This window comes from Typha angustifolia, chromosome 13 (genome assembly GCF_048772165.1).
Source record: "Typha angustifolia cultivar Huaian chromosome 13, ASM4877216v1, whole genome shotgun sequence".
NCBI lineage: Eukaryota > Viridiplantae > Streptophyta > Magnoliopsida > Poales > Typhaceae > Typha > Typha angustifolia.
The window spans coordinates 1,839,759-1,857,085 of NC_133251.1; the positions used below are offsets into that span (position 1 = coordinate 1,839,759).

Sequence of the window (17,327 nt, forward strand, 5' to 3'; positions counted from 1 at the left end):
CACTCTAGCTAGGTAGAGCCCATTTCACGCATAACCAGTATGGGTTGATCTGTGTAGTAAGTTGCAAATCTCCATCCATTGCTAGACATGATCATTAGGCTCGACTCGCCTAAACCTGGCCCGAACCAATCCGGTTTTAACCGAGCTAAGCCTGGCTTGAGCCTGATTTAGGTCTAGCCTGACCTGAGCCCGAGATGGTAGTGGGTGGCATACGTTAAATGCCCGTCCGACTGGGCCTAAAAGCCCGATCCACTACTCTCATATATGGCCCAAGCCATAATACATGCATATTCCTATAATTTTTTTAGTCTCACATTAGATATTTAGTAAACTATATATTTATATATAAGTATATTTTCATGAAAGATAACTAAAATATTTTTGTATAAGCCCATTAAACTCGGCCCAATAAAATATAATATTTTTTATACTTAACCTATTATATTAGAGCTATTATACTAAACTCAAACCCAATATCTAATGGGCTAGTGTACAGTAACGAGCCAAAATATTTTAACCCGGCCCAGCTGGCCCGATGATCATGTCTATCCATTTCCTCATCAACATGCCCCCATACCTCCGGACTAAACAGGCAAGCAAAGAGAAGATGGTCTACTGGTTCACTAAAGAGACCACAGAAGCAGCACTTATCATCCACTCCTAGCCTAAGGCTGTTAAGGAACATCTTCGTCGGGATTGGATTCCAAGCAGTCTTCTAGCAAAAGATTCTAACCCTGGGAGCCACTCTAATCCTCCACAGCTCCCTCCATCCCGGCCAGCTTTCGAATACGGCAGGAAGGAGAAACTTATATATGGAGCTGGCCCATGGTTCACCCTCCGAGTGAGGCCACCAAATCCTCTGGTCAGCAACGGTGGCATCACCCAAAGGGATCAACGCTACCTGGAAAGCCAAATCAACGCCCCCTCCTCTAGGATTCTATAAAGCTTCCATTCATTAGTGGGCTGACTTCCGGTCCCACTCTTATGATCCCCAACAGCCAAGTCAAAAGATTCGACATACAATCTTTTAGCACGATCCACGTGGCAATTTAAACACCGTCTGATCTGACGGGACCGTCGGATAGATTCTGCTAAGGTCTAAGGATCTTACTTATTGAGGCGGATTAGTCTACCTACGGTCGGGATTTAATCTAGTGGACACGTAGGCGCACATTATGACGGGCTTCATACGCTAACTGAGTATAACTAATCTAATTAAAGTTGTGTAAAGAAGAGAAAAACGGTGGAAAGGAGAGCGGAGAGAGAGAGAGAGAGAGCGCCTGCAATTTGGAGGTCGCAGTCGAAATCGATTTGGGTTTCCACTGAGACGGCTGTCTGAATCCTCTGCTGGATTCTGTAAGGAAAAAAAGAACATATTTTTCTTGTTTTTTTTCCCCTTGAGTTTCTCCTAGATCGTCGGAGTCCAAAATGGCATTTTTACCTCTTTTCCCGGTTTTGTTCTTCGATTTGTGTGACTTAATTGTTAGTTCCAGATGCATTGATATGTTAGGATAGACGAAATCGGTGGTGGGTTATCGTTGATTGGTGAAATTTCTTTCTGTTTCTTCTTTTAGGGTGTCGTATTGATCAAGAGTGGTTGAAACATGAAGCTGGTGTCGTTGTCTTTCTGATGTGTTGTTTATTAGTTTATGCCGTATTGGAGTGAAGTCTCATCATATGCATTTTTAGGTAAAACTGGGATAAATATGTTGGGTTTTGTTGCATATCTTTTATGTTTCCCTTGGCACATCTATTTAGCTCATATTTTTGCTCCCTACTTCTTTGGTTATTTCCCTTTTGTTTTCATGAAACAATAGCAAAAAATGAAGTTTTGTTTCCTTTTTCTATTCCTTGAAGTGGTAGAACTTAGATTAGGAGGTATGGCGTGGATCAAGAAGTTTCGTTGGAATATCAAGTTCGTTGATGCTCAGTTTCACCACAACTTAATGCTGAAATCAAGTGCTGAAGTTGATTAAAGAGCATAGAAGAACAATGGCGACTGTCTTGGTAGTTGGTACTGCCTTACCTTTTGGATGAATTATACTGGTTGGCTTTGTGACCTGGATTTATAGAGTAAAAGAATATATTTCATGCAATCTTTTTACTGAGATATGGACGGCATAAAAGAGAAGTTCAGAATATTTCTTCTAGATTGGGGTAGAAGTTCTGATGATGTGGCTGCATTGTGGAGTTCTATCATCGGTTACATTACAGCTGCCATTATTGGTCTTTTGACAATTTTGTACCTTTTCTTTGTATGGAGGCATAATACAAGTTTAATCTGGATGAAGACTATAGCAAGGTCTAAGAAGAACTCGAAAACAAAACATAAAATTCTAGTTTCTGCTCATGTTTGGAGCATTGAAACTTGTTCTCGTGCAAAAGGATTAAAGTGCTGTGTATGCTTGGAATCCATTTCACCAGTTCAACCTCTTGGACAGATGATGACATCAGAAAATTTGATTCATCGATGTGATGTTTGTGGTGCAGCTGCGCACTTGACTTGCTCTGCAAGTGCTCATAAAGATTGCAAATGTGTGTCCATGATTGATTCTAAGCATGTAGTCCACCAGTGGACTGTTCTTTGGACAGAAATAGCTGATCGATCAGAGGAGATTCCTTGCTGTAGTTATTGTGAAGAACCCTGCAGTGGATCTTTTCTTGGTGGACCTCCAATTTGGTGTTGTATGTGGTGTCAACAGCTAGTGCATGTTGACTGTCACACTATCATGGCTAGTGAAACAGGTGATATTTGCGATCTGGGACCATTTAAGCGCCTTATTCTCTCACCTCTCCTTGTTAGGCCTCGAAGCGGAACAGGTGGCTTTCTAAGCTCTATAACACATGGTGCAAATGAATTGGCATCTACTGTACGGGGACATATTAGGAGTCGTAGCAAAAAATACAAGCATCATGAAAGGTTGCCTGCTGAGTCAACCAATAGCAACAACACTAATGATTCAAATATGGAGATCACAACAGACACTCACTCAACATCTAGGGGTTTTCAGGGTAATGGCACACATTTTGATGGAGATAGTGTTGCTTGGAACCAGCATGAAAGTAGTGAAAGTGATGGTAAGGATGAAGAATCAGGTGTACAAAGAAGTTCATCTTCCAATCAAACTGATGATTCCCAGATAGTAGGACAAATGCAGAAGTATGAATTGGTTGATTTGCCTCCTGATGCAAGACCTCTACTAGTTTTCATCAACAAGAAAAGCGGTGCACAATACGGTGATTCACTAAGGCATCGTTTACACTTTCTTCTAAATCCAATACAGGTTAGACTTAGGCAATAATTTTTAGTTGACTTTTTCTTCATTCTATTCTGTGTTAGACTTAGAAAAGCGGTGCCCAATATGGAGACTCACTAAGGCATCGTCTACACTTTCTTCTAAATCCAATACAGGTTAGACTTAGACAATAATTTATAATCGGCTTTTATTCTCCATTCTATTCTGTGTTCGATGTCTTAGAAGGTAGTTTCATGTACTTTTTCTCATTTAAGTTAGTAAAGATGGTTTTATCATAACCCACATTAGCGTCCTGCCTTGTATTTTCATTTCTCTATGTTCAATATAGAATCTCTGTGTCTTGAAATAATCTCTATTAATTTTGGCATCTATTTTGCATATCTGCATATTTAGGTGATGAACTTCTTTAGTTAACCTGTATGTTTAGTTATTTTGTTGAGTTTCTGGATGTAAATCATTTAATAACATTATTCAGCAAACTGGCGCTCCATGTTATTTTCAAAAGAGTTCCTCTTCTGCTTATTGAAATAGTTAAAGTTAATTTGGCTATTGAAGCACAGCTTTTATATGTGGTCTGGAACTCTGGATGCTTCTTATGCTGTATGAATGGCTGTCTTGCCAATTGTAGGGCTCTTTGCGCAATTGACAAAACCATAAATCTCTTTATTTATTATTTATTGGTGTGAGCAGTGATAATATACAGAAGTTCGAAATTGGTTCTGGCCAAAATGTTATTATCTCGAGTTAAACTTAATACTTTGTACTTTCCTTAGGTCTTTGAATTGAGTTCAGCGCAGGGGCCTGAGGCAGGATTGCTGTTGTTTAGAAAAGTGCCACACTTCAGAATTCTTGTTTGTGGTGGAGATGGCACTGTTGGTTGGGTTCTTAATGCGATAGACAAACAAAATTATGATTCTCCTCCACCAGTCGCAATTCTTCCATCTGGCACTGGTAACGATCTCGCAAGGGTTTTGTCATGGGGAGGTGGTCTTGGTGCAATTGAGAGACAAGGAGGCCTTTGCACGGTTTTGCACCAGATAGAGCATGCTGCTGTCACCATTCTTGACAGGTGGAGAGTAACATTCGAAGACTCACATGCAAAGCTTGCCACTTCCACAAAATACATGAACAATTATTTAGGTAGGTCTTGCAGACTTTGTGGAGGTCTCTTATATTTTGCAGATGGCCTAATGTTGTTGTTAAAACAGGAATAGGGTGTGATGCTAAGGTTGCACTAGATATTCATAATCTTCGTGAAGAAAATCCAGAAAGGTTCTATAACCAGGTACATGCTTAATTTTCTCTTTTAATTTTTTATTCTTTTGATTCTTTTCACGCTTGACCTGATACCCTTTGTGTTACCTTATCCATTTATACTAGGCATAGGAAGTCTATCGTCGGTACAGTGATCCTGTGAAATTTTTTATGGTGAAATATATGCATCTAGACAGTGGTCCTGTGAAATTTTTTATGGTGAAATATATGATACTGAAAAGAGTTGAAATGTATTACATTGTGGTGCAGTTCTTGAATAAAATGCTCTATGCGAGAGAAGGTGCAAAGAACATCATGGATAGAACTTTTGCAGACCTACCTTGGCAAATCAGATTAGAGGTAGATGGCGTTGAGTTAGAAGTACCTGAGGTATGTTATGCAATTTATGCTAATATAGATTCTTTTACAACTCAACTAGGTCATTATGTTTATGGACAAATGCTACAAAATTACATGCTTTGAAATTCTTTATCTTGAATATGACCTTACTGAGGCTGCCAGAATGCTCTTACCCTTTGTGCTAGGAAGGGTGTGTATGTAGAAAAATTGCATTTTTCTAAATCTTTTGAATATTATGTATCTTTGCCTCCAAGTCTTTGTGAAACTTGAAGAACATTTTAGCATACAAAAGGTGTTTACGGCTTTAGTATGGTTGCGGATGAGCATAAAGATTAATTTAGGATGCCATAATTGTTCCCTGGATATAGAATTCTGGCTTGCGAGGAAGCACTTTTCTTTCTCTATTGTGTTCGCACACCTTTTTCTTATGAATTTGATATTTACTTTGGATTAATTGCAGGATGCAGAAGGAGTGCTTGTCGCAAATATTGGTAGTTACATGGGAGGGGTTGATTTGTGGCAGGATCAAGATGAGAGTTATGACAATTTTGATCCACAGTCAATGCATGACAAGATGCTAGAGGTTGTCAGTATAAGTGGAACATGGCATCTCGGGAAGCTGCAGGTAATCAGAAGCATCTTTGTAAAATTAGAATCATGCTATTTTGCACGGTAAATCTTTTTTTAGAATTAACTAACCGGAGACTGTCTCGAACCTTTGTGGCGCAATTAGGTTGGGCTTTCCCGAGCTCGGAGACTGGCTCAAGGGCAATCAATCAAGATTCAGTTGTTTGTCCCTTTCCCAATTCAGGTGGATGGAGAACCTTGGTTTCAGCAGCCTTGCACCTTAACAATATCCCATCATGGCCAGGTTCCATCTGATCCCTTTTCTTTTCCCCTCCTAAATTATGCTTCTGTTCATGGTCTCATTGTCTTACACAATTCATTGGCTAAGGCTTTCATGTTGAGAAGGGCAGCAGAGGAGCCTCTAGGTCATGCTGCTGCCATAATCACCGATGTGCTCGAAAATGCCGAATCAAGCCACGTAATTACTGCCTCACAAAAGAGGGCCCTTCTTCAAGAAATGGCCCTAAAGCTCTCATAGAGACACAATCTTTCTTGATTTTGGACAAATAGCATGGTAAATTGCTTCACATTGTAGGAAGCCACAACAGTGTGATATTCGGCGTGTTTCAAAATTCTACATTGTAAATATCAATACTCGTAGATAATCTCGGATTATACTTTTATTCTTTTTGGCGCTTGATAATAAAAACCGTAGATTTTGGTAATTGGTGAGTGACATAACATTGTTCCATAGTCTTGGATTGTTTGGTTCATATGATAAGTAACCTCTGTGTTTCCTTTCTGGTTGCATAGAAAGAGAAATTTAAGGGGAAGAATGATTTGGTCATGTGAATGTTTATCATTGTTTCCAAACTGAAGTGGCAATTTTTCATTCTAATGATTTTAGCAAATAAAAGCATACCACCAATCTTTAAGCCTTAACAGAAGAGTGATTTAGCCTCTCTCTCTTTCTATTGAAGTGTTCTTCACGTTGCCATCATAACCTCCTCCTTTATTGGAGACATTTCACCATTTTTATTTTATTTTCCGTCCATTGATCTACCAACCGATAGTTCTTAAGCTTCTTCTCTAAGAATATGTGGAATGATTTAAGAAAGAACAAAGTGCATCAATAGTTGAAGAACAAACTATATAATTTTTTTTATAAAAGAAGTGGTCAACTAAAAAGGAAAGAATTCTTATGTGTGTAGTTAGTTGCTTCCCTCTCTCTTCTCATGACTTAAAAGATTAATCTTTCCTTTTGAGAAGGACTCCTCTCTTTGACTAAGAATTGTTGGAAGAACATGGTAGGTTGTTAGTTTGTGTGGTCATGTTAGGAAAAATTTTATATACTTTTTTGAGTGCTACGTTCTTGATGCTGCCCCCCTGATTATGAGTTATGATCTGGATTTATTAAAACCTAAACCCTAACTATTTGCCTCTCTTGAGCAAAAAAAAAAAAACATTAAAAAAGAATTACAATAACACAATACAGTTTGATAATTACATAGCAATTTATTTTAGAATTTTTAACATATTTTACTTTATTTACTATTTTTATGGCCTTTCTTTTTTTTTTTTTTCCTTCTTTTACTTATTATGTGAAGATAATTTAATTGACTAATACTTATTGTTGGATCTAAATCGTAAGGGAGTTGAAATACTTAAATTTAAATTTAAAACACATTGGTTAAATTGAAATTTGGGTTAAAAGCACATGGCCCACCATTTTCTTCATGATATGATGCATGGGAGTTTTCCAGCTATACGTTGACTTTTTGTATGGTTAGTTCGTGAAAGGTGGAGGTGTAGATCTCACGATCAAATTCTAGTATTTAAACACCTCCTCCGCAATCCACTTTCCTCCACTCCCTCTCCTCTCCTCTCTCTCTCTCTCTCTCTCTAATCACACACACGAAGTTAGGAAGGAGAGCAAGCAATTCCAATCTGAAGCACTGCTTGATCCATCATTCGTTTGTAAAAAAATCGATTTCTCTCTGATCCTTCGTTGTAGGATTTGATTGCATTGAGTTATATCTTCTTTGATTTGATTCATAGCTAATCCGTGATTTCTTATTGTTTTTCTCCCTTTTCTTGTGACGTTATGCAGCTCAAAGATGGTGAAGATCTGCTGCCTTGGAGCCGGGTACGTCGGTGGGCCAACCATGGCCGTCATTGCCCTGAAATGTCCGGGCATCGAGGTGGTGGTGGTCGACATCTCCGTTGCACGGATTGCGGCGTGGAACAGCGATCAGCTGCCAATCTATGAGCCGGGCCTCGAGGATGTCGTAAAGGAATGCCGAGGAAGGAACCTCTTCTTCAGCAACGACATCGAAAAGCATGTCGCCGAAGCCGACATCATCTTCGTATCGGTGAACACGCCGACCAAAACCCGTGGTCTGGGAGCAGGGAAAGCGGCCGATCTTACGTACTGGGAGAGTGCGGCTCGCATGATCGCGGACGTGGCCAAGTCCGACAAGATCGTGGTGGAGAAATCCACAGTCCCCGTCAAGACCGCTGAGGCCATCGAGAAGATCTTGAGCCACAACAGCAAAGGGATCAACTTCCAGATCCTCTCTAACCCGGAGTTCCTTGCGGAGGGCACCGCAATTCAAGACCTATTCAAGCCGGATCGCGTACTCATCGGTGGGCGGGAGACTCCCGAAGGCCGGAGAGCTGTTCAAGCACTGAAGGCGGTGTATGCCAACTGGGTTCCAGAGGATCGGATTCTGACCACCAATTTGTGGTCCGCGGAGCTATCTAAGCTCGCGGCCAATGCCTTCTTGGCTCAGAGGATCTCGTCGGTGAACGCGATCTCAGCCCTCTGTGAGGCCACCGGCGCTGATGTGGCTGAAGTCGCGTATTCCGTAGGGAAGGACTCGAGGATTGGGCCGAAGTTCTTGAACGCTAGCGTTGGATTCGGAGGCTCCTGCTTCCAGAAGGATATCCTTAACCTGGTCTACATCTGTGACTGCAATGGCCTGCCCGAGGTCGCCAACTACTGGAAGCAGGTGGTCAAGATCAATGACTACCAGAAAAGCCGGTTTGTGAACCGTGTCGTCTCTTCCATGTTCAACACCGTCGCCGGAAAGAAGATCGCCGTGCTCGGTTTTGCGTTCAAGAAGGACACCGGGGACACGAGGGAGACTCCCGCGATCGATGTCTGCAAGGGCCTCTTGGGCGACAAGGCGAAGATTAGCATCTATGATCCTCAGGTGTCTGAGGACCAGATTCAACGTGATCTCGCGATGAACAAGTTTGACTGGGATCACCCGATCCATCTTCGGCCGACAAGCCCAACGGCTGTGAAGCAGGTCTCTGTGTCCTGGGATGCGTATGAGGCCGCCAAGGATGCGCATGGAATCTGCATCCTGACTGAGTGGGACGAATTCAAGAGTCTCGACTACGAAAAAATCTATCACAACATGCAGAAGCCGGCATTCGTATTTGATGGCCGCAATGTCGTTGACTCTGAGAAGCTTCGGAAAATTGGATTTATCGTTTACTCGATCGGGAAGCCGCTGGATGCCTGGCTAAAGGATATGCCTGCTGTGGTTTAATCAAAATCTCCTCTTGGAATTAAGATAGCTTTCGTCAAGTAGAAGGTTTAAATTTTGATTCTTGGCCTGTTGTTGTTATTATTATTATTATTATTCAAAACTTTAGTTTATACAAATTAGATTGGATTGGGTCATCTGCATCTCCTGCACCTTATTGTGCTTGGATGGAGTGTCTTTTGTTGCGTTGAAGAGGAATGAAAGAGACAAAGAAACTGGTCTTTTTTATCTCTTTATCTGTTTTTCTTTTCATAACTTTTATGTTGTCTAGGATTATCAATCAATGAGAACAATAAGTACTTTCTGGCAGTTGCTCTTCCTTTTGATTTTGTAGCTTCTGCAGTGTCGTCGATTAACAAAGATGTCAACTGGCCTTAATTTGAGTTACCTTTTGTCTTCTGTATTTTGGACTCCTGAAATTTCATACATGCCTGGCCTTTATTGTTCTATTGGTAAAATGCAGTTTAAGGTTATGTACTGTGTTCTTGCCATTGTCATGGTATAAATTGAAGCAATCCTGTAAGAGGCTAGTTTTGGTCTACAACCATATGGTCTTGATTTGCCTGCCAAACAGCATACGTAGAGTTGATTACAGTATAGGAAGCTTTCAAATAAATTTATCAGGTTACAATTGTTCAATCCAAACCATTACATAAATAACTTTCAATAACCAACCAAGAGTGAGAATTGCGTTCACTTTTCGATAACCAACCAAGAGTGTTAACAGAATCACAAGAGATATAGTTCTGCACCAAAAGCATGATTCCTTCATCAGACTATCACCTTCATACCAAACTTACTTCCCTCATTTCAAGCAGCAAAACTCATCCTTTCTATATTCTGGCCCAAAGCATTTCGATCATCTCCTATATATATCCGTCTCCTTCCTTCTCCGCCTCTCCCCACCTCCAAAGCTTCCACCTTTCGCTCATGGCGCACCACAAACTCCCCCAAAACGCCAACTTTCACCGCGCCCCCCGCATCTGCTTCGTCCCCTTCCCTTCCCCTGGTCGCCTCATTCCCATGATCGACCTCGCCAACCTCTTCTCCTCCCGCGGCGCCCACTCCACCATCTTCATCACCCGCGGCAACGCCGCTCGCTTCGCCTCCCTTGTCTGCCACGCCGCCGCCTCCGGCCGCCGCATCTGCTTCCGTCTCATTCCCTTCCCCGCAGACGCCGGCATCCCGGATAACCTCCAGTGCGCCGATACCGTCATCTCCAGCCGCTTCGCCGCGGCCGTCGACCTCCTCGCTCCCCTCATATCCCGCCTCCTCGACGAAGACACCCCCGACGCCATCATCTCCGACGCCTACCTCCCCTGGACGGCCGGCTTGGCGGCGGAGCACCGGATCCCGCGATACTCCTTCACCGGTACCGGCTGCTTCGCCCTTGCGGTGGAGCGGGCCCTCCTTCTAAAGCGGCCCCAGGACCGAGCCGGATCCGACTCCGAACCGTTCTTGGTTCCCGGGTTACCGGATCTGGTATATTTAACCCGATCCAAGATAGCCGAGAGAACCCAACCCGAGATCCAGCGTAAGGAGCTGACGAAGAAAGCACTCGAGTCGGATACGTCCACGGTCGGTTTGGTCGTTAACTCGTTTCCCGAGCTCGAACCGGGCTACGCTGAGTATTACGAGAGGGAAACGGGAAAACCGGTGTACACGGTCGGACCTGTCTCCCTCTGTATTGAGAGGAGGGAGGACGCGGTGGAGCGCGGCTGGGGGCCAGAGGCGGCTCAGGAGGCGACGCGGGTGCTGAGTTGGCTCGACGGGCGAGAGCCAGGGACGGTGGTGTACGTCTGCTTCGGAAGTCTGTACGATTTCCCGGCGGCGCAGGTGAGGGATATAGGGATGGGGCTCGTGGATTCCGGGGTGCCGTTCGTTTGGGTCGTCAGGGATGACGTGGAGGTGGAGGCAGCAATGGAGGAGAAGGGCTTGGTGGTGAGAGGATGGGCCCCACAGCTAGTAGTACTGGAACACGCGGCGGTCGGGGGGCTCTTGACACATTGCGGCTGGGGGACAATAACCGAGGCAACCGCAGCGGGGGTGCCAACGCTGACATGGCCGTTGTTCGGAGATCAGTTCTATAACGAGAGGTTGGTGGCCGGAGTGGTGGGGACGGGGGCGACGGTGGGGGCAGAGAAGGGTTCTGTTTGGGGAGAGGAGGTCGCGAGCAACGGGTTGCTGGTGGGGAGGGAGGAGGTGGCGGAGAGTGTGAGGTGGTTGATGAAGGGATACGGACGAGGAGACGGCGTGGAATTGATCCGGCGAAAGGCGCAGGAGATGAAGGAGAAGGCAAGGAAGGCAATGGCGGAGGGTGGGTCGTCTTATAAAAATATTGCACTCATAATGGAAGATATATGGCGTCATAAATTAGAGAATTCTTGATGTATATATATATATATATATATTATATATATATAATCAACTAAGTTGTTGATCTTACTAAACTGACGTGGCATGTACATTTTTTTGGTTCGTAGTACATCCAAATCCCCAATCTATAACAAGGTCCACATGTCTCCTATTCGAATCACCGCTAATGACCGTCCGTTCCCAAATCAGACGATCTCAGGCCGTTTAAACTCGATCAGACGGCTAATACGACCAACTACCCGCCACTAACCACACTAATTATCAAATTGGCACCAAGGTCCTCGTTGTAGATATAATAGTGTAATACCATTATTAACCATATCTATTTAGTAAATGACACTGATATCCTTACTGTTTTACTTTGTCATCATATGAGTTTTGTGGGTTATTCGTGTCATTTACTATCACGTTCGGACATCGAGGGACGTATCATTAGAAAAATAAAAAAGGGGCGCGCACGAAGCTTTTCTTACCTCTTTTTATTTTTTATTTTTTGTCTTTTCACCCGCCAAATCATCCGATTTCGATCAAGATTCCCGTTCGATCCTTCTCCCGATCCCCTAATCGAATCTACCTTCGATCTGATCTCCTCCGCCGCTCTCGATCGGTATAGATTTTTCCCCCTCTCGTTGCTCCTATCGGATTCTAGGGTTTGGAATTCCTTTTCGTTCGTGCCTTTATTTGAGCTCGATCTCGATCCCGATCCCGATTTGTCGATTTATTTACCCGGAAGATATTTTACACAGTTTTGATTGGTTGCCCTCTGTTGATTGATGGCTATTCTTGAGTTCGAGATTTAGGGTTAGGGTTTCGTCGGGTTTGTAGCTTCTGGACCTCAATCGTTTAATCGCCTTCAGGGGAATTACTTTTCTTTGAATTTGGATCGTTTCCCCTCTGGTGATTTGATTGTATATTTGTAGATTTCCGGAATCAAGATTATCTGTTTGGTAAATCTGTCGATTTCTTGGGGGCAAATCCTTTCTTTTGTCGAATTGGTCATTCCGTGATTGAAGCATCATTGGTTGGCTCTTGTTTCCCCCCGGTCGGACGAGATTGGGTTTTCTAGGGTTAGGAAATTCGTTTAATTATTAATCATAAATTAATAATTTTTATTTATAGTACAATATTTTTATTTTTATTTTTAATTTATTTTACCTATCCAATTTGGTTTCGTGCAGACATCCTGAGCGGACCTATTCTTCTGTGAAGTGCAATTGCTATTAGGTAAGCAACAGCTCGTTTCTTCGTAGTCATTTTATTTGTTGCTGTTTTAAATGCCAGCCATTCTTTGGGAGAGCAGCTACGCCCCACTCAGTTCTTATCTTATCATTTAACTTCCATTATTATGCCCACACTGCTCATGAGCGGGAGGATTCTCTATGTTGGGCCTTTGCCACTATTAGTGCACATGATTCTGAAGCTCATATCTTATTGGGAATTTCATAGCTTTTTTTCGTCATTTTATGTTTATTAGTGAGAAAGCTCACTTAATAGTTTCTCTACCTTATTTGTGAGATATATTGAAGTTATTTAAGTTTATTGGAAAATTGTTTTGCTTACTATTTTGGCAAATACAACTTGAGCTTCTTTATTTTGATGGCGGATGCAATTTGAGTGAGCTGTGTTGAGTATTGTTTACTAATTAATTGTACATGTGGTGATGGTTTATTTGTAAGATATTGATTTGAGGAGGTCAATGTGTTGGATAACACACTTTTCCAAAAGTTTATGCTGTCATGCATTGAGAACTAGAATTATGACAATAATGAGTAACCAGAGGAATCTGTACTTTATGTTTGATTTTGCAATATGCAGCATGAGCATGAGGAAAGAACTATGTCATTCACATGGCTGGTTAAATAATAAATAACAGCAGCTGTTAATAGGTAGGTGTGAGATCTTCTATACTGGATTTAAGAAAGAAGATTGGTAGATTAATTGGCAGGGACAATTTCTCAATTCAACTGCTTTAACTGAAAGGAAGATCCAATGAGTGCCCCAAAAGATATCATATATGAGATGGCATTTGCATAATTTGAATTCTAATGGAAAATGTGTAAGTCAAAATGGGAATACTATACTTGTTCATTGTTCTAAACGGGTAACGAGCTGAGCTGGTAGGTCATAGGGGGTAGAGTTGTTCAGTCCCATAGCATTTGTTGTTGATTCCCTTAGAGTGAAATTTTTGATATGCCTCAACTTCAGACATCGATGATATCAAGCAAGCAGCTGAATGATATAGTGCCAATTCTGGCCATACTTTCTTCAGTGGCTGTAATAGTGGTTCAGTGCATAAACTGTATTGGTTTCCAATTTGAAATGCAACCTTATAGGCTAAGAATCGTTACTAGTTGTGATTATAGGATTGGCTTTGATAGAGGCTAGCAGTATTTTTTACCAGATATGCAGTGCAATGATGGATAGTTGTCAGTCACTCAACCATTGTGTGAGGTTCCCCAGAGTCCAGACTGCTGTGAATATGATGCTGGCTTCATATTAAGAGAAGCTATGTAGCCCATTCTTTGATTAATGGCGCAGTTGATTCTGAATTGTCCATGCTAGGTCCAATTATTGGAGTACCCTCCATCGTCTGATTAGTTGTTTTGATATATCGGAATGAGTCTAGTCACTTCTGATGCCACGGTATGATGCTTCACGTTCTCTAATGCTTACTGAGGACTTGCAAGTACTCATGGCCTCATGGGACACTCAAGATCAGGAGCACAGATAATTTAATCTGCAGATCCATGGTGGTGTTACTGTGTCCACTATATTAAAACACTAAATTGGTACAGTATATACTATTATGGTTGGTTTTTCTTTTTAGCTACTTTATAGGTCTTCTAAGAACTTTTCTGTTTTTATCAGTTGACATTTCAACTATCCTAGTGGAAAATTGGCTCAAAAGTTACTTGTAGATTATGAGAGTCTCCTTCTTGCTATGCTTTGAGTTTTGACACTGCCTTTAAATAGTGATGAGCTGTGTGCAAATTACCAGTCCAGATTAGAGGGGGAACCCCCAAATTTAAAATGTTTGAAGCTTGATTTGCGGCCTTTCTTCAATAGCTTTCAGATGTTCAAATGTGATTCTTTAATTGATTGCCTTTTTCGAATATTCTCATGTATAATTTCTGTTTAGTCCAGTACAAACATGGTATTTGAGCATAAGAAGCAGCCTTTTACTCCTGAGCAGTCTGACCAGCCTAATTGTACAAATCTTAGAAGATTGGAGTATGATGGACAGCTTGCATCATTCAATGAAGTTTCTTTATCTGGAAATCTTCCAGAAAAGTTGCAGACTTCTGGTAAACAATGCTCACTTGCACTGTAAGGGCAAAAGAGTTATTATCCTATCTTCTTACTGATATATATATACTTTTTTTTTTAAAGATTGTGTAAGGGAGGAAAACTTTAATAAATCTGAACAAAGCTCAAGACCCCAAAATTACATTCTCAATGATAACTCCACTAGCTCTCTTCATAACACCTTCAGCTTGTCTTGGGTGCCTGGTGGCACCAGTGAAGCTAAAAAGTTAGAGCATAACAAGCGGCCTCATTGTGACGTCAAGCCTTATCAGGTCGCACACAAGCGTCCAAAGCAAGTGGACCAAAATGGGTGTTCGGATATATTTGAAGTGGTTCCTTCTTCCAACAGTACCTTTGAGGGGCCATCTGCTTCAGGTTTCCTAAGCTAATTATCTTTTAACGTTGTGATGAGCTTAAATTATTGAATGTGTGCTTGGGCATACTATGAACTGACTCCGTTTTCTGCTTCCAGGTTCTTCTGACAGGGTTTTTCAGAGTAGAGAAGCAGATCCTGTTAGTAGGACATTCAGCAGCTGTGTGAACTTGCCATGGTTTACATGCAATTTTAGCAGAAAAGGAGTGAATTTGGATTCACATTTTCAGGCACCTATACTTCCTAGTTATTTTGAAGATCACCAACAAGCAGCTGAATTTTATCACACAGAAGACATCGCCTCACCCATTTTTGAGTACCCGCCTCGAAAACATGTGGCCATTGGTCCCAATCATCAGGCTGTTGTTCCAGTCTGGAAACCGCGAGATTTGAAGAATACATCTGGGGGTTCAGGTTGTTGTGTTGCTGTTCCTCATGTAAATGATGAAGATGGCACTGACAAATGGATTGGTAATTGTGTCATGCAAATGCCTGATTCTGACTCTGAAGCTTCAGAGGTTAGAACTATATGTAATAAGATAGATTGTTGCTGCCCAGATGAGGGCTCCATCAGATGTGTGAGACAACATGTAATGGAAGCAAGAGAAAATGTCAAGAGAACATTGGGTGAAGACAAATTTGAAGAATTGGGTTTTTGTGAGATGGGAGAGAATGTGGCTTTGAAATGGACAGAAGAGGAGGAACAGTTGTTTCAGGAAGTTGTATTATCTAATCCTGCATCACTTGGCAAGAACTTTTGGGATGACCTCCCAGATGTCTTTCCCATTAAAAATAGCAAAGAGCTTGTCAGTTACTACTTTAATGTCTTCATGCTACGGAAGAGGGCTGGGCAGAACAGAACAGATCCAATGAATGTGGACAGTGACAATGATGAATGGCAAGAAAGTGATGAAGGTGAATTTGCTGCGATAGAGGAAGATGAAGAAGATTCTGTTGTGGAGTCTCTTGCCGATAGAGATGGTGTTACTTGTAATCAAGATTGCGTTGGAGGTGATGTTCATGAAGAACCTGAGAGGGATGACTGCAATGACTATTCAATTCCTATCGAGGGCAAATGGGAGTCCTGTTGTCTTTTGAAAGAAGGCAGTGATATGGAGGCCAAACCTCTTCCTTCGGTGCAGCTTACGGACAAAAAATTGCAAGCTGGTGTGGAGGATGTGGATGTCCAGGATGAATCATGCACCTCTTTTGAGGGCCACTGTGGTGGTCAGGATGACAAGATGCAGCATGGTGTTACTTTAGGTCATGAAGATTTGCATATAGAATACAGAAATGATGGCTTAAGTGGTATTACAGATAATGGGCTCTTTGATGGCCATTATGACCCAAAAACATGGGACATTAGTTTTATCCATAGAAAGGGTAGAGATGACTTTTCATCAACGTGCAATGTCATTGATGAAGTGATTGGTATGGGAGCTTGGGAGAATACTCATATGGATGGTCACGGCATTAGCTAAATTTTGGCAGGTCCATTGTTCTTTGCTTGTCGTCTTGTCTCAACTCTATTTAGTTTTCCCAATTGCCTCCGAGTGTCGGTTGCTCTCGTGGATCAGGTCTTCTCAATCTCTTTGTATATTCACAGAGGAGGATCTCTGCAGTTCTCTTTCTTGTAAAGTAGTGTCTGAAAATGAGGATCACACATTCATGAGTTTTGAAGATTATTCTCATGGACTGCAGATGAGTCTTGCCCTTAGTTCTTTGTAAGGCAACCAGTTTCGTTTCTTTGAGAGAATTCTCTAGGATGGGGAATGTGTTGTTTAGAACCTTCTATTTATTAATTTACATATATCTATTGTCTTTGATCCTTCTATTTCTTCCTGTTGGTGCTTTGATGTGATTTAATTTCCTTTCGGTGTTATACTCATTATTAGCAGCAGCAGACTTTACAATCCATATACTCTTACTGGACTGTTGATTGTTAATGCGAAAATATGTGGATTGATGCAGTCGTTCCTGTAAAGAGAGATTGCAGCAGTAGATGAGTTTATACTAGTTGGACTGGTTAATGTCACACTGTTGCCTTGATGATTTCTGGGTGTGAGCTCGAGAGTGTACAGTTTTCAGTTCTTCCTTCTAGATTACACTATGAATTTCAGATAGGGATTTATGATGTCGGTGGATATGATCCAGATAGCCAAAACTGAAAAATCTCCAACCAAGTGGTTAAAGTTTGTCTGGTGAACTGTGTGTGGATCTTTTAATAGGGCTTCAAAAGTAGAGGAGGCCGAGAGATGAAACTTACCCTTTTTATTG

The 17,327-nt window shown here is 41.9% G+C and overlaps 4 protein-coding genes across 10 annotated transcripts; all 4 read left to right on the top strand.

The window, feature by feature from the left end:
- The first annotated feature begins 1,240 nt into the window (after positions 1 to 1,240).
- On the top strand, positions 1,241 to 6,180 carry LOC140774408 (diacylglycerol kinase 1-like). Of its 3 annotated transcripts, XM_073117403.1 has the most exons (9): positions 1,262 to 1,356; positions 1,575 to 1,689; positions 1,858 to 3,284; positions 4,031 to 4,397; positions 4,466 to 4,542; positions 4,782 to 4,901; positions 5,332 to 5,496; positions 5,605 to 5,742; positions 5,827 to 6,180. In XM_073117403.1, exons 3-9 carry the CDS (start codon positions 2,112 to 2,114, stop codon positions 5,974 to 5,976), a joined length of 2,190 nt encoding a protein of 729 aa, XP_072973504.1. In that variant the 5' UTR covers positions 1,262 to 1,356; positions 1,575 to 1,689; positions 1,858 to 2,111; the 3' UTR covers positions 5,977 to 6,180. The 3 variants fall into 3 exon arrangements, with proteins under 3 accessions (XP_072973502.1, XP_072973504.1, XP_072973503.1); XM_073117401.1 differs by lacking the exon at positions 1,575 to 1,689 and having other exon boundaries at positions 1,241 to 1,356; XM_073117402.1 differs by lacking the exon at positions 1,262 to 1,356 and having other exon boundaries at positions 1,370 to 1,689.
- A 1,101-nt stretch (positions 6,181 to 7,281) lies between these two features.
- On the top strand, positions 7,282 to 9,297 carry LOC140774056 (UDP-glucose 6-dehydrogenase 4-like). 2 transcript variants are annotated; one of them, XM_073116892.1, is made up of 2 exons: positions 7,282 to 7,415; positions 7,549 to 9,297. In XM_073116892.1, the coding sequence occupies exon 2, from the start codon at positions 7,556 to 7,558 to the stop codon at positions 8,996 to 8,998; it is 1,443 nt and encodes a 480-aa protein (XP_072972993.1). In that variant the 5' UTR covers positions 7,282 to 7,415; positions 7,549 to 7,555; the 3' UTR covers positions 8,999 to 9,297. The 2 variants fall into 2 exon arrangements, with proteins under 2 accessions (XP_072972993.1, XP_072972992.1); XM_073116891.1 differs by having other exon boundaries at positions 7,295 to 7,448.
- A 628-nt stretch (positions 9,298 to 9,925) lies between these two features.
- Positions 9,926 to 11,383, top strand: LOC140775008 (scopoletin glucosyltransferase-like). Its single transcript, XM_073118217.1, has one exon. It carries the CDS (start codon positions 9,926 to 9,928, stop codon positions 11,381 to 11,383), a length of 1,458 nt encoding a protein of 485 aa, XP_072974318.1.
- A 434-nt stretch (positions 11,384 to 11,817) lies between these two features.
- Positions 11,818 to 16,878, top strand: LOC140773170 (uncharacterized). 4 transcript variants are annotated; one of them, XM_073115598.1, is made up of 5 exons: positions 11,818 to 11,978; positions 12,550 to 12,595; positions 14,511 to 14,676; positions 14,762 to 15,052; positions 15,150 to 16,878. In XM_073115598.1, the coding sequence occupies exons 3-5, from the start codon at positions 14,523 to 14,525 to the stop codon at positions 16,529 to 16,531; spliced, it is 1,827 nt and encodes a 608-aa protein (XP_072971699.1). In that variant the 5' UTR covers positions 11,818 to 11,978; positions 12,550 to 12,595; positions 14,511 to 14,522; the 3' UTR covers positions 16,532 to 16,878. The 4 variants fall into 4 exon arrangements, with proteins under 4 accessions (XP_072971699.1, XP_072971697.1, XP_072971700.1 ...); XM_073115596.1 differs by having other exon boundaries at positions 14,516 to 14,676; XM_073115599.1 differs by having other exon boundaries at positions 11,819 to 12,438.
- The last annotated feature ends 449 nt before the right edge of the window (positions 16,879 to 17,327 follow it).